Source organism: Silurus meridionalis, chromosome 17 (assembly GCF_014805685.1).
Source record: "Silurus meridionalis isolate SWU-2019-XX chromosome 17, ASM1480568v1, whole genome shotgun sequence".
Taxonomy (NCBI): domain Eukaryota; kingdom Metazoa; phylum Chordata; class Actinopteri; order Siluriformes; family Siluridae; genus Silurus; species Silurus meridionalis.
The window spans coordinates 831,198-845,600 of NC_060900.1; the positions used below are offsets into that span (position 1 = coordinate 831,198).

Here is a 14,403-nt window from a genome sequence, read left to right on the forward strand (position 1 = left end):
GTTCTACTTCACACATCACTAACCACACACCCACACGCTGTGAAGGGTCACCACAAGTTACACACATATGGACGTTTTTGGATGCAGGAGCACAAAATTCTGTCTTCACTTAAACCAGGAAATCCAAACCTGTTCCAGCATGACAATGCCCCGTGCACAAAGTCAGCTCCATGAAGATCTGCTTTACATGGTTTGGAGTGGAAGATCTCCTGCTATAGAGCTCCAAAGAACAAAAATGAATGTGAACACTGACTGCACCCAAGACCTCCTCACCTTCTCACCTACATCAGGACTTCACTTCATTTGTGGATAAATAAATCTCCACAAAATCCAGTGGAACATTTTCCCAGAAGAGTGGAGCTTATTCTTACAGTTAATGTGGTCATGAGATGTTCAAACTTTAGAGACAGTGGGACAGGAATTTGGGACAGAAGGTTTTTAATTTTGGACGATTGATTATTCAATTATTTGGCAAAGCAAACTGAGAAGTTTTTGGAGTTTGGACATACAGTTTGGGAAATCAGGACATTGTTTTGGGGAATTTGGACAGTCTGGGAAAATTTATTGGATTATTGTGATATTTAGGAATTTGGGATGTTTTTTTATTTATTTTTGGACAGCAAGTTTGGGAGTTTTTATTTGGAATATTTTATAAAGGATTATATTATAAACACATGAATATGATGTAATCTAACATCATGTTGTAGTTTATTTTATATACATGGAAGTCCTCAAAGGCCACGCCTTCTAATATTCTTTTCTTTCTTGTCACAACTTCATTTTCCTGTCATCTTAAAAAAAAACAACTTTGTTTTCACGCTGCCACTATTGGTTACGGTTATTATCCATGATGCTGCATCTGAAACATTCCTCATGATCAGTACTTCATTTTTCGTTGTATTTGCCGACATCGCAGCATCATGGATAATAACCGTAACCATAAGCGGCAGCAGACACGTGGACATGGATGCTGCTTCTAGAATGTGCTCTTATGCTGAATACAAAACAAAAAAATGAAGTAGTGATTAATGTTTTTTATGTTAAGATCACATAAAAATGGAGTTGTGATAGCGAGAAAACAAGAGTGAAAACAATATTATAACACGTGGCCTCTTTGGACTTATATATAAAATAATACGTTTTAAATTTTTTTACTTTATCGCTTTATAAATAAAGCCAATCTCATGCCACATTATTTGTTATAACTCAGCATTTTTGGGATCGTCCTGTGCGGTGCTCCAACCCCCTTATATAACATCACGTTGGATAAACGCTCCCAGTGTAGCGTAGCAGACATCCGCCATCCATAAGGACTGAAGTAAACATGCATCTGTGTGCAGCAGCCTCAATTATCGGCCCCGAGGTGATTAAACGCCGCTCTCCGACTCCATTACCCACGTTATATTAATAGCTTAATAAGCTAGCAGGTATAAGCAAGGGCATTTAGCATTAACAGTGGGGTTTAAGTGCACATTCCTCAGGCTGATTGACAAGCCGTGAGAACAGCGATCGATACGCACTCGCTAATCATAATGTCCTCATTATTCACATGCACCGTGTTACTGCCATCAAATTTTAAATACAGAGTTAGAAGAAGCAACTGTTCCAAACCAGAGCACATGCTAACGCCACACACACACACACACACACACACACACACACACACACAGAGGGGAGATGTAGCTGGAGGGGGAAGATGTGGGCACTGATAGACAGAAAATGTCAGTCAGATTGAATTGTGGTGGGAATTTTAATGTAGATACACATCAATTATTGAGAAGCTGGTGATGGAGCCATTTTGTAGAAGACACGTTTTCACATCTCCACACTGGCGAGTCTAAGCGTTCACAAGTCACTCAATTGTTTTTATTTGATACTGTACTTTAATGAATTATATATGTTTTCGGAAAATAAGCTCCACTCTCTGGGAAGATGTTCCACTAGATTTTCTAGTAGAAATTTTCTAGAGATTCATTTTTTATATGTCCATGTCTATAGTGTATTCGCCAATTAAGAACTTATTAGGAACTCATCATCATTGCTAGCCTGCCTTTTGGCTTCTTCAGCTTGATCTCACTGCTTAGCATCGAAAACCAGTTTACTCCACTGCTATAATGTAAATCAGTTTACATTATATAACAGTTTATTGACATTTGCTATGCTAACAGCACAAAAAAATTGCACTGTACTACTGTTGTCTAGTTAAATTAACATTTTATAACCGAATGTGCTAGACGGCATAATTTTTTACATATGGGTTTGTGTTGTTAAACACACATTTAAAATCCAACAAATATCTTAATCTTTAACTTACAACACCTTCACTTTTTTATTCATTTCCTATTTTATTTTTTTTTTGCACCTCGCCTTACCTTCCTCTTCTTACCTCTCCATCTGTGCTCTCATATCTTGCTCTCAGGAACAGAGAACACACTTTATTACACTTTTATTAGTGAAGATGGAATTGAGTTTGGGATAAAAATCTCGACAAACTGCGGTGTTATTCTGAAATGAAATCTGGTTCTTCTGGATGTGAAGATAAGATGCGCTCAGGCGTCGTGTTCGTGGACTTCTCTTATTCTGATCGTCGAATCTTGTGTTTGAGAAATCAGCTTTCGCAAGCTAGCTCCATTTACACCACAAGAAAAACACGTTTTAATTGTATGGGGAAAAAATCCAAAACTTCCTGATCCTTGAAATAGATGCTTTCCTGCACCCTGCGAAGTGGATGCTAGCAGCTCGTTAGCAGCACTGTGGAGAGCGGTGTGGTTGTGGCAGTGTGTTTTCCTGCACAATACCAACTATCACTTGGTTGAGAGGAAAGTTGCAGTTGGTTTGTTTTGTAGAAAGTGGAATTTGAAAGACAGGCACTTTCTTGGATGTTTTTTCCAGACGTAAAGGGAAAAGTCAGGGGGTTCAAGCATCGTTTGGTTTTAGGTTTTCAGCCAATATTGCATGTTGAAGAGGAGGCGGGGCTTATCTGCAAGAAAGAGAACTCCGATTGGCTATTCACCTTAGCGAATGAGCACAGGGTTAGGGTTAAGCTTCTGGCGAGAAACGTGGTAACGCATGTGGTCACAAGCACACGAGTCACACTGATCCAGATGTACACAGGACGATGACTTTTGCCACACTGACTTCGGTGCACCCTGTGACTGTGCATGCAGCCTTGTGCTATCTGTTGACATGTTACAAAACTAGTCTCAAAATCTTTTAACACCAACTCATACAGCTGCCCTGGAGCCCATAGTGTTCAGGACCTAAGAGTGGCAGCTTCACCATGCTGGAGTCTGAACCAACAGCCTACCAAGCAGTAACCCAGAACCTGAAGAATCTAGTCAGGACAGGGACGTCATTTCATTGTGTCCTGATGGGTTTGCAGGTTTTTCCGTGATGCAGACTGTGAGTTCGGATCTTACCTTCCATCGCTTCACAGATTCACTCCAGAAATCTATTTTTACCATCTCATAGATACTGGATGTGTCAGAATGTTGTTCTGGATCCTTCTGGCTCTCAGTGGACCTCAGAGTAGACTCTTGAACCCCTGTAGAATAAATGCATACCTAATATTCTCTCACTTTCTCTTTCTGTTGAACTTGTTTTCCATCCTGATTCTGACACTTCTGTGGCTCATCTAGAACCTCCACTATTCACACCGGTTTGGGTTTTTTATCTCTTTTTTTGTTCACTTATTCCCTGAGACCCTCCAGATGGCAGGATCATCTGTGTTATCATAACAACTTGCACACTCGCATAGTATCACCGCACCTGCTCGTAGGATCCATCGGTGTTAGCCGAACAGGTTCCATCGCGTCAGTGTGATGAATGTCTTCAAATCTTACAAGTCTTCCGCCCACAGCACACATTCGCTTTCTCTCCATTTCCCACTCGTTTTTTTTACACCTCACCTACTTTAGTCTTCCTGCTAACATCTTTATCTCTCCATCACTGCTCACTTATCTCTTTTCAGGGAACAGGGCCTGATCTCCTGAGGAAATACCTGAGACAACAGGAGACTCAATCACTCTGACTAAACGGAGCAGAGGAGACGTGACCCTGCACTCTTCTGTCATTAGGAAGCGAGGGATAACCAGGCATTGATAAAGATCAGAAGGAACAAACAGCTCTGTGCAGAGGAGCTTTGTGAAGCATTTTCGAAGTGTGTGTGAACATGCACAATTCGATTGATTCTAACATGGAGAATCTGAGCACTGGAAATGAAACGACAGCATGATTAAAGAAGCTGCAGGAACATCTGGAGGGTCCTGCTCACCTCCTGCATGAGATACAATCCCTCATCTTCCTCACATATCGGTGAAGAGTTTAGGGTTCTTTTTTTTTTTTTTTTACAAACATGAAGAATTACAGGAAATCATACTCACATCATGGTGGTATTATCAAACGCTTGTGGTCTGGGACTGGAGGTCTGGTCATGATGGTGGGAATCATGGATATCTCAAAATACCAGTATGTTCTGGCACACACCCTGCACAACCTCTGTTGGACATCTGAAGATGCACAATAAAGATCTAAATCCTATCAGAAGCCTGTGGAATTGCTGGAAGAACGCTGTGTACAGGAGCTCTCTAAATCTAAAACATTTCTGAAGAGCAGAAGGTGATTTATACTTGTCACATGAACTTTACAGCACAGTGAAATTCTTTCTTCACATTTCCCTATGATGTTATTAAACTGTGGTCAGCCATGATACAACACCCCTGGAGCACAGAGGGTTGAAGGGCCGTGCTAAAGGGCCCCAAGAGCAACCTGGCAACATCGGGGCTTGAACCTTCTGACCTTCTGATCGGTAACCCAGAGCCTAAACACTGAGTTGGTACATAAAGACCACATAAGAATTGTGAATACAACTGTTTATTTTTCACTTCAGCTGTGCTTCTATTTACCTGGTGAAGGTGAAAAAAATATCTAACATCATGGTCCCAGGGCAGGTTTAGGGCTGAAAGATGGACACGTTCCTACAGATCTTCTCCTCGGCTGCACAGAGAGTGAAGTTTAGTTCCTAGTGAATCTCAGTAACTGGATACAGTTGAAGGCGGATTTTATTTATGTCAAGGTTTTTATTAGTTGTAGCTTCAGTGCAGAACTAAAAGAGCAGCTTCAAAGACCAAACATGTTCCGAGTGATCGACTACATTTGGGGTAAAGAGACACATGGATGCCTGTGAGACTGAATCTTTTACATGGTGAGACCACAGAGAGGACATTTAGGAGTCAGATGTATCAATCTGGGAATAGATGAAAGCCAAAATAAATGACTGCCTGTAAGAACAACCCACAGCTCTGTCTGTGTCCTTCTCTCTCTCTCTCTCTCTCTCTCTCTCTCTCTCTCTTTTCCAGTCACTGCTCACCTCTAATAAAGACCAACGAAAACGTTACCGAGCAATTAGGGCCACACTCTCTCACCACATTCCACCAATTAGTCTCATCCCTCTGCACATGTACGTGGCATATGGCGAGCGTTTTTCCCATAATTGTGCTTTTCACTGAGGCATGAATGCAGACACGGATATTAGATGTCAACTGCAATGCTTCATATTTTCTTAATAGTCGTTTAGATTGGCTGAATGCCTCCGATTATTTTAAGTGTTTTTATTTTAGCATCATTATCAGCGGTTAGCATTGTAACCATTAGTTTGGAATTTTGGGAAACAGCAGGGGCGATTTTAGGATCTTTTTATTGGGGGGACCACGAGCCAGTCAGGGTGGGCCCATGGGTAAAGTCATGTGCCCCAACACAGGTGAGGCAATATAAAAATGGCACCGCACAAGTAGTAACAAAAATCAACAGACAATAAAGACCTCACCTGCACTGCACTGGGTTTTTCACTCGTCTTTGACATGGTTTCATCTTGAAGAAACCCTGAATGTATTGCTTTTGTGCCTGACTTTGTTCCCTTTCCATTTGTTTCCACAGAATTTGGTCTGAAAATAAACAAACCTTTAACTTAATCATCAATATTAAATAAATAGTATATTTACTGTAATAACCACATTAAAGACAAAATCATTTAAAGGTGAAGCTGTTCCTCTTGGAGATTGCGAATGAAAATATAAATATAAGACTACCACACAAAAACGTGTGTCTACAGCTACACGTGTCAGAACGCTAAGGTTATTAAAACCTCACACTTTAGCTTTTTCCACGTTACTGCAGACTATTTGGAAACGTGCCTTTAATCTCTGAAACAGAAGGAAACGTAACAAACGATTTCTATTTTAAGCAGTGCAACTAAACACAAACTCCTTCAACATGCATTCACGTATGTTTAAAGATAAATATATACATATACATAACCCTATCATTATAATTAAATACTTATGAATAACAAAGACGTGTTCTGCTCCTGTGAAGTGGAGCTTCTCCTGTTTGAGCTGTGAACCTACAGCACTCTGATCCAGTGGTGTGATAAACACACGGGAAATAATTGCTAGTGAACCTGAAGGTAAGTAGTGTGTGTTCTACTTCACGTGGCTCTACATCAGCGAGTGAGATATGAAGTGCTCTCACTCTGATCAGGTTTTTATTTTGAGGAAGAATTTGAACTGTTATTAATATCAACAGTCTGCTACAATGTGCTCAGGACCACGGGTTGAGTTTAATCATCTTTCACTGCACACCTTCACAATCATGGATCTGTAATGATGGACATTCTGTGTTGAGGAAGAGGATGAAGTTCTCTTTGTCTGATTCCCCTCAAGGTTTCGTCCTCATGAAGTCTCAGGGAGTTTTTCCTTCACCAGTCGCCACTGAATAACTCATTAAGACAAACTTTAATTATAAGGAACAAACAAACATTATATTATTACTGATATAACTGAATAACTATTAATTAAATAGAATTTAGGAGAGGGGGGCTGGTCAGAATTCCTTTAGAAAGAGGACGATTGGTCAAAATTCCTTCAGAAGATGGGGAGCTGTTCAGATTTCTGTCTGTAGAGGGCACAATTTGTCTTTTGGAGTGAATGAGATTGGATGAACTCCTTCTTTAGAGTGTGGATTAGTCAGGATTCCTTTAGTAGAAGTGAAAATAGTCAGAATTCCTTTGGGAAAAGGGTCAATTGTGAGAGTTCCTTTGGGAAAGGGGAAACTGGTCATTTGGTAAAAGTGACCAGAAATGGCCAGGATTCGTCTGAATGTCTCAGGCATCAGTTGCTTTGAATTCCTCTGAGAAAGAGAGCAGAAAACACATTTTGAAAGTGTGAGATGGTTCAGGATTCCACTGAGAATAGGCGTGTTGGGCAGGATTTCTTTGAGAACAGGCAGGAATGAAATTTAAATAAATAAATGAAGAATTCTTTAGCACCTCTGTTCCTTAGTAAAACCTGTGAAAAGTGTATTTCTGATATGACCATGAACTGAAGGACACTGTGGTCCTGACACGCCGTCGCTGAGGGATTAGACGACGCACAGGCACCAGGTGCGATCTTACACCTGTTCTGTGTTCAGATGTTGAACTTGAACGTGAAATGACTTCCTTTCTCTCATCGTCCTCCTTCTCCGAGTCTTTCCCTTTCTCCCTCCTTCCTGTTTTGTCTTGCTGTTTATCGCCTCCTAGCAGGAGCTTACTGAAATGAAGGAAGGTGTTACCTAGCCATCCATATCACATACACCCCCTCCCCCCCCCCACCCACACACACACACACACACACACACACACACACACACACACACACTTAGAAACCTGTATCAAACCATCCATTCAAGCATCTCCACATCGATTTCAGCCTCTGTTTGAGTAAGTAGATTTAAATGTTTACAGGATTGGCCTTTTCACCGTGCAGCTACTGAGCAGGGGTAGATGTTCGATTCTGTTACCCCACATGCCTGTGAACTGAAGTGTGGGAGTGGAAATAAACTTGTTCGATGGGTCAGTTTGTAAACAGGATGTGACATCATGAGACCACTGCATCATGGAGTAAATACAGGTTAACCACAAAGCTAAAGAGAATTGTGTTACACATGGTCTAGGGTGGTGCTGCAAAAACTTCTACCTCCAGACTTCCTGATCTTTATAGTTTATCTGCATCATCTGACAGTTTTATGACTTTGCCAGTGGTGGATGAAGAGCACAAAGCATGTATTTGAGTTCCAGTAGAGACACTCTACGACTCTACAACTCAACTTCTTCAATAAAAACGTGTAAACGAGGTCACGTGTGTGGTGGTGAGTTCCAGTCTGGAGTTTCTTCATCATTTATTCCTCTCTAAATGTTCTGCTTGATGTTGAACTGATGCTGAACTGTATGTTGGTGATCAGAACATGTGTAAAACAGAGCGTGAACTCGATCCTGATTGGTGACTCGCTGCGTGTTTCACCAGTTACGTTTTTATCCTCATTAATAAAAAGAAACGAGTGATTTCACTAAATGTAGTAAAAAGTGAGAGATTTGATTGTGAATGTGAAGTTACAGTAAAAATCTCCTTAAATAAAATAGTTCAGTAAAATACAGATACACAAATAAACTACTGAGATTTCCTTCATTACTGTTCAGCAGTGGACTTTGTTATGGTGTTACAGGAGACAGCGATCAACTTCTGCTCATTATTCTGTAAAACCGATTCATCAGTCGATCTCTAACTGGCTCACTCTGCTCTTGCATTTCCTTGCTAGCAGTGGTCACCCAATATTCCCTACTTCTAAACATCTCCCAGTTCCACACTGATATTTCTTCATCTTCTACAATGTCCTGAATCTCATGATGTCTTAGGAGTGAATTCTAATGCATAATAATTGTACTAATAGCTGCTGAGATGAGCTTCAAAATATCTGTCAAGTAGCTGTTTGTCTTCTCAGTCAAATACTGTACAGGACACAGTGAAAGGACCCGTGTGCTCCATGAAGCAACATGAATTAGCATAAAACACAAAACTAACAAGGACACTGAAGTCCTGGGTGTCAGAAAAGATATTTATTGTATGAGTGTTATTGAGCTGCTTTATAGCCATGTTATAAACACACGGTGCAGCAGACCCGCCATGTTCCGATGTGAACACCCTGTTAAACACTTTAGCTAGCTGGTAAAATATAATTTGCCTGTGGTGACCTGCTAAACTGACATGCTATTAGTATTAGACTAGAGTGTTTTTTTAACATGCCCTTGTCGTTTCCCCTCAGGAGGAATCCCCGTCGCTGTACTAAGGGTCTGTTATGTTCAGAGCAGAACAGCTATTCCATCGATATACATGAGAGCTGACATACTTCACTACATTCTGCTGGTTAATTAGCAAGCTAGCGGCTCCCTGGTGGCTCAGCTGTCTAAGGTTTCACCCTGGTCCAATGTGCCACATCGCTGGAAGACCAACAGCTTAATTGGTCCTGCTCTCTGGGTGAAAAGAAAAGAAAGAAGAGAGGTCTGGTTTCCTTCTTTTTTTCTGTTGATTAATGGAATGGGCTGGTTTTTGTGATGAAACGGCATTCCGGATCTCAGATTCTATTTAACATGTGATCGGTTTCCTCATTTCAGATTGGCTGATCTTAATAAAGTTGGAACTGGGATGAGTTTGGATGGAGGGAGGAAGTGATCAAGCGAGGATGATTGTGCATACTTCTGAATTTCAGCCTGTGATGAAGAAAAACCAAAGATGTCATTGGCATTTCGTTGTCAAATAAAGACGTGGCCGTTATATGAACAGTGAAGTGGTAGTTCAGTGGTTAATACGTTGTTCTTCTGAGAGGTTATGAGCCAAGTGTAAATATAATGTTCCTCACTTAATTGAAATAAAAGACTCGAGTTCAGCCATGAAAACCTGTCAGTGTGCTGATTGGGTTTCACAACTCCAAACACTTCTGTATATTCTCGTTTCACACTCCACTTTACTTACACTTACGCTATCTCCAGTCACGTCCCACCTCATGAAGATTGTGGACCTTTAGGGAAGTAGATGCAGCAAACATCCTGAACCATCTAGAGATGTACCAGCACCATCTGGATTTTACTTCATGTGGAGTTTGGACACTGGACCTCCTGGAGTGTTTAAAGGCTCTGTCATTGAGAAGCTGGTGTTGGATCTGTGATGATCTCAAATGTTGAGCTATTTTATGAGTTGCTCAGTAGCTCCTGGTTCTACAACATCAACTAACTGTAGAAGACTGTAGAAAGAACATCAATTATAATCACACACTCCAGTGCTCATGTTAGTTCTCACTCTCCAGTGTTTTGTAGTGTTTAAAGACTATAATCACACTCTTGATATCAACCAAATAAGGATGAGGTTCTGCTTTTAAATCTGGTTCCTCTCAAGGTTTCTTCCTCATAACATCTAAGGGAGTTTTTTCTTGCCACAGTCACCACAGGTTTCATCATCAGGGATAAACACACCACATTCACCTTCATTCTGAAATTCTGTAAAGCTGCTTTGAGACAACGTCCATTGCTACAGAAATAAACTTGAACTTGAACCACCAATCTTCAGACTCGGACTGGAACTCAGACTCGCTCAGCAGCAGAGAGTCGTCATGGCTGAAATGAGACAATTCAAACAACGTGACATTCAAGAACATTTGGTGTTGATGATGAAGATGAGGTTCCTGTTTGAGTCTGGTTCCTCTCAAGGTTTCTTCCTCATACCACCTCAGGGAGTTTTTCTTTCACCGCGGTCACCACTGACTCACACATCAGGAATAAACAGTTATAAGGAACAAACTTATAGGAAATAAACTTACACAATCTTTATAGAAACTAATTCCTGCTGTATCTGTGTAAAGCTGCTGTGTAAACACTAGTGTGTGTTTGCTTGTGATTTCACCTTGTTGTGTTTATAGGAACAGTCCACACTGGTCCTTCTCCTTCATGTGGAAACACAAGCTGCAGTCGCGGGTTTGTAGGAGGTACGACTGGACTGAAGCGCAGTGAAGAGGAGCAGAGTCACGGCACACAGGGAGGCTTCGAGAGGCAGGAGGTCTCAGGACTGGAAAGCGGCGATAATGGTGGTCTCACTGTGCAGGATATGAGACGCGTTCCTTCCTCCTACCTGCAGAGCCTTTCTCTTCACCATGCCTTTCAACACAGCTCTCATAACTCTTACACCAACAGCACCCTGTGTGTGTGTCTGTGTGTGTGTGTGTGTGTGTGTGTGTGTGTGTGTGTGTAGGTTCACACAGAAAGACCTTGGCTGAACAGGTTCATTATTTAAAACCTTTGGCGTGCAACACATGCTAAGGCTTTTAAAAATGATGGACAGGGTTTGAATTAAGTCTGTCTGTGTGTGTGTGTGTGTGTGTGTGTGTGTGTGTGTGTGTGTGTGTGTGTGTGTGTTAAGTATGATGCTTTTATCCTCTCCTCTCCACTCTGTGCTCTCACGACGCTCAGCCTTTCCACACAGCTCCTATACAGCCAGCAGCTGTGTGTTTTTGTGTGTTTGTGTGTGTGTTTGTGTGTGCGTGTGTGTGTGTTTGTGTCTGTGTGCTTTGTTGGCCAGCAAACCTGAATAGACTCATTACCAGTTTCTGGCCCTGAATAGTTTAAACAGATTCATTATTGAAAGTGTTTTTTTTTTTATTGCAAAAATAATGATAGTAGAGAGTGTGTGTGAGTGTGTGTGTGTGTGTGTGTGTGTGTGTGTGTGTGTGTTTGTGTTTGAAGTCCCAGGATGTCTGCTCTCAGCATTTAACAGGGCCAGAAGATGTAGCAGGACATCCAATTATCTCCCTCACTGTGGCTTGTGAAGTGTTTCACTTACAGACACGACGTTTTTCTTCAGAACAAAAGCTACACTCGTTTATTTCTGACTGATGCTGTAGGAACAAACCTGTGTGTGTGTGTGTGTATGTGTGTGTGTGTGTGTGTGTGTGTGAGGGTGTGTCAGGCTGTAACAACACCTTTACCACCCACTACAATGTTGATTTATTTCCTATAAAAGCAAATTCTCCAGAATCAACCATCTCTGGTTTTGTTAGAATGTTTGTTCATTACAGTGTTTACATTCAACATTTACTAAAAAATCATTCAATTACTACAACAATAAGAACAATAACAACACCACCACCACCAATACCATCAACACCAACACCATCAAAACCATTATCAACGGCACCACCACCACCAATACCATCAACACCAACACCATTAACAATAATATGAACACCACCATCAACAGCACCACCAACAACATCAACACCACCACCAACAGCACCATCACAATTAAAAATGCTCCTGAGGTTCCAGTGATCACTGGTCCTGCTCCTCTCCTCTCCTCTGATCTTTTTTAACCAACAACATCATCAACACCATCACAAACACCAACACCACCACCATCAATAACACCAGTTACAGTATACCGACATTACCAAGAGCACCAACAACAGCATCAATAACACTAATCAACACCAACAGCAGCAACACTACCACCAATAACATCATTATCACCAATAACATCATCATCACCAATAACATCATCATCACCAATAACATCATCATCACCAATAACATCATCATCACCAATAACATCATCACCAATAACATCATCATCACCAATAACATCATCACCAATAACATCATCATCACCAATAACATCATCACCAATAACATCATCATCACCAATAACATCATCATCACCAACACCGTCACCAATAACATCATCACCAATAACATCATCATCACCAATAACATCATCACCAATAACATCATCATCACCAATAACATCATCACCAATAACATCATCATCACCAATATCACCACCTATAGCAGTTTTCTGACGATCACAGTTTATATTAAACATGATTCTACTTTGTATTCATGTAATATTCGAGAAAACGTTAAAGAAACAAGTGAGTTTTTGTTCTTACTGATGTTACAGCAGCTGTAAACCCTCGTTCCCTCACCAGCCTCTTTAGTCTCCTTCTTACAGTGAACTGAAAAACTACAAAGTATATAAACTCCTCTGACACTGGAGACTCCTTCCATAATTCTTATTAATGCTATGATATCAAAACTGATTTAGAGCTGTTTTTAAATTATTTATTAACACACACACACACACACACACACACACACACACACACACGAACTTTAATTCCTGCGATTTGATCAGGAAGTGATGTAGATTTTCTCCTGTTAGAAAGCAGCGCCTCCTGGTGGTCAGCAGTGTCCATCACACACTAGAGCTTTGGATTGATTATAACACAAATATTTGAACACAAATCAAAGAATCGTGTCTGAAGTTGGATTTGAACTATGACCTGATTTTGAGAGTAAATTTACAGCTGAAGGTCACTGTGGTTTCAGCCGTGTACTGCAGAAACACCAAGCAGAAAGTTCCACCAGACATTAATCACAGTGGAAGAAATTAGTGTGTGTGTGTGTGTGTGTGTGTGTGTGTGTGTGTGTGTGTGTGTGTGTGTGTGAGCGGCTCTTCACACATAATAATCTCATCACGCAGAATCCTGAATCCACAACACTTCATTTTATAAGTGAAACATTAACATTAAATTATACAAGAATGTGATAAAAAACAGGAGAAACACTTTTGAGAAAATCCTGTACATTATTCAGGTCCAGATGTTATGCAGTAACCCGCGTACACGTGACGTAATTGCACACCGAATTCAACACTTACGCCGTTTCTCCTTCACAGCGACGCTGGTTCTGGATTCTGATTGGTCACAAGGTGTTGATTTGTTTTCTAGAACAGCAGCTTCGTGATTGTAGCTGATGATGAACTTTTATGGAAGGTGTCTCCAGTGTCACCGCGTTTTTGTAACAGTCACAGCTTTTAGCTCGAACAGGAACTGTAGGATTTCCACCATCTTCAGGACGGAGGAGTTTATACTTATAAATTATTATATATAATCGAACGTTTCTCAGTAACGCGACAATCTGCGTTTTTCCATGGGAGCAGGATGAACCTTGTTCCTTGGATGTTCCTAAATATTAAATGTAAATATAAATGGATATAAAGTACAACCTGTCATTGTTTAATAAATAAAAAAAATAGATCATCTCTGGAAGATTGCTGCTGTATAAATGGCATTAAGCAGGTGAGAGACGAAAAGTAGAGACAAGAAACTAGAAACTGGATGTGTAGCGTCACGTCACGTTGCCACATCATGATTTATTCCTTCCACGTTAAGGATTTGGTGTTTGTCCTGAGTTTTCTTTTGTTCAGTGCCTTTTTAAAATTTCCAAACCATTGGAGAAGCTCTGATAATGACTGTACATTTCTTCACAGATGATTTGAAAGATTTTCAGGTTATTCGTTTAGGGAACTCGTTTTTATTTTCAGCATGACATTATCGTACGGTGACGCGTCCTCGTCCTCCTCACTCACGTTCTGCTTTCTGCTTTTCTCTCCTCTTTCTTTTTCCTGCTCTGAAATCCTGGCTCTCCGAGGGGGTTTGGGAACAGCGTAGTCATCCACGTGGGCATTATACGGGAACTCGTGTCCG

General features: G+C 40.9%; 1 protein-coding gene and 1 long non-coding RNA gene across 2 annotated transcripts in view; one reads left to right on the forward strand and one right to left on the reverse strand.

Moving 5' to 3' along the window:
- The first annotated feature begins 8,116 nt into the window (after positions 1-8,116).
- LOC124400378 lies at positions 8,117-9,751 on the forward strand. The gene is made up of 3 exons (XR_006928374.1): positions 8,117-8,184; positions 9,136-9,371; positions 9,485-9,751. It is a non-coding gene; the product is annotated as an uncharacterized LOC124400378 (long non-coding RNA).
- A 3,650-nt stretch (positions 9,752-13,401) lies between these two features.
- Positions 13,402-14,403, reverse strand: part of dok2 (docking protein 2) — a 9,132-nt gene continuing 8,130 nt past the window's right edge. Inside the window, exon 6 of the mRNA XM_046870517.1 lies at positions 13,402-14,403. This exon is cut by the window's right edge and continues 878 nt beyond it. Within this exon, the coding sequence (XP_046726473.1) occupies positions 14,208-14,403 (196 nt within the window). The 3' untranslated portion in view covers positions 13,402-14,207.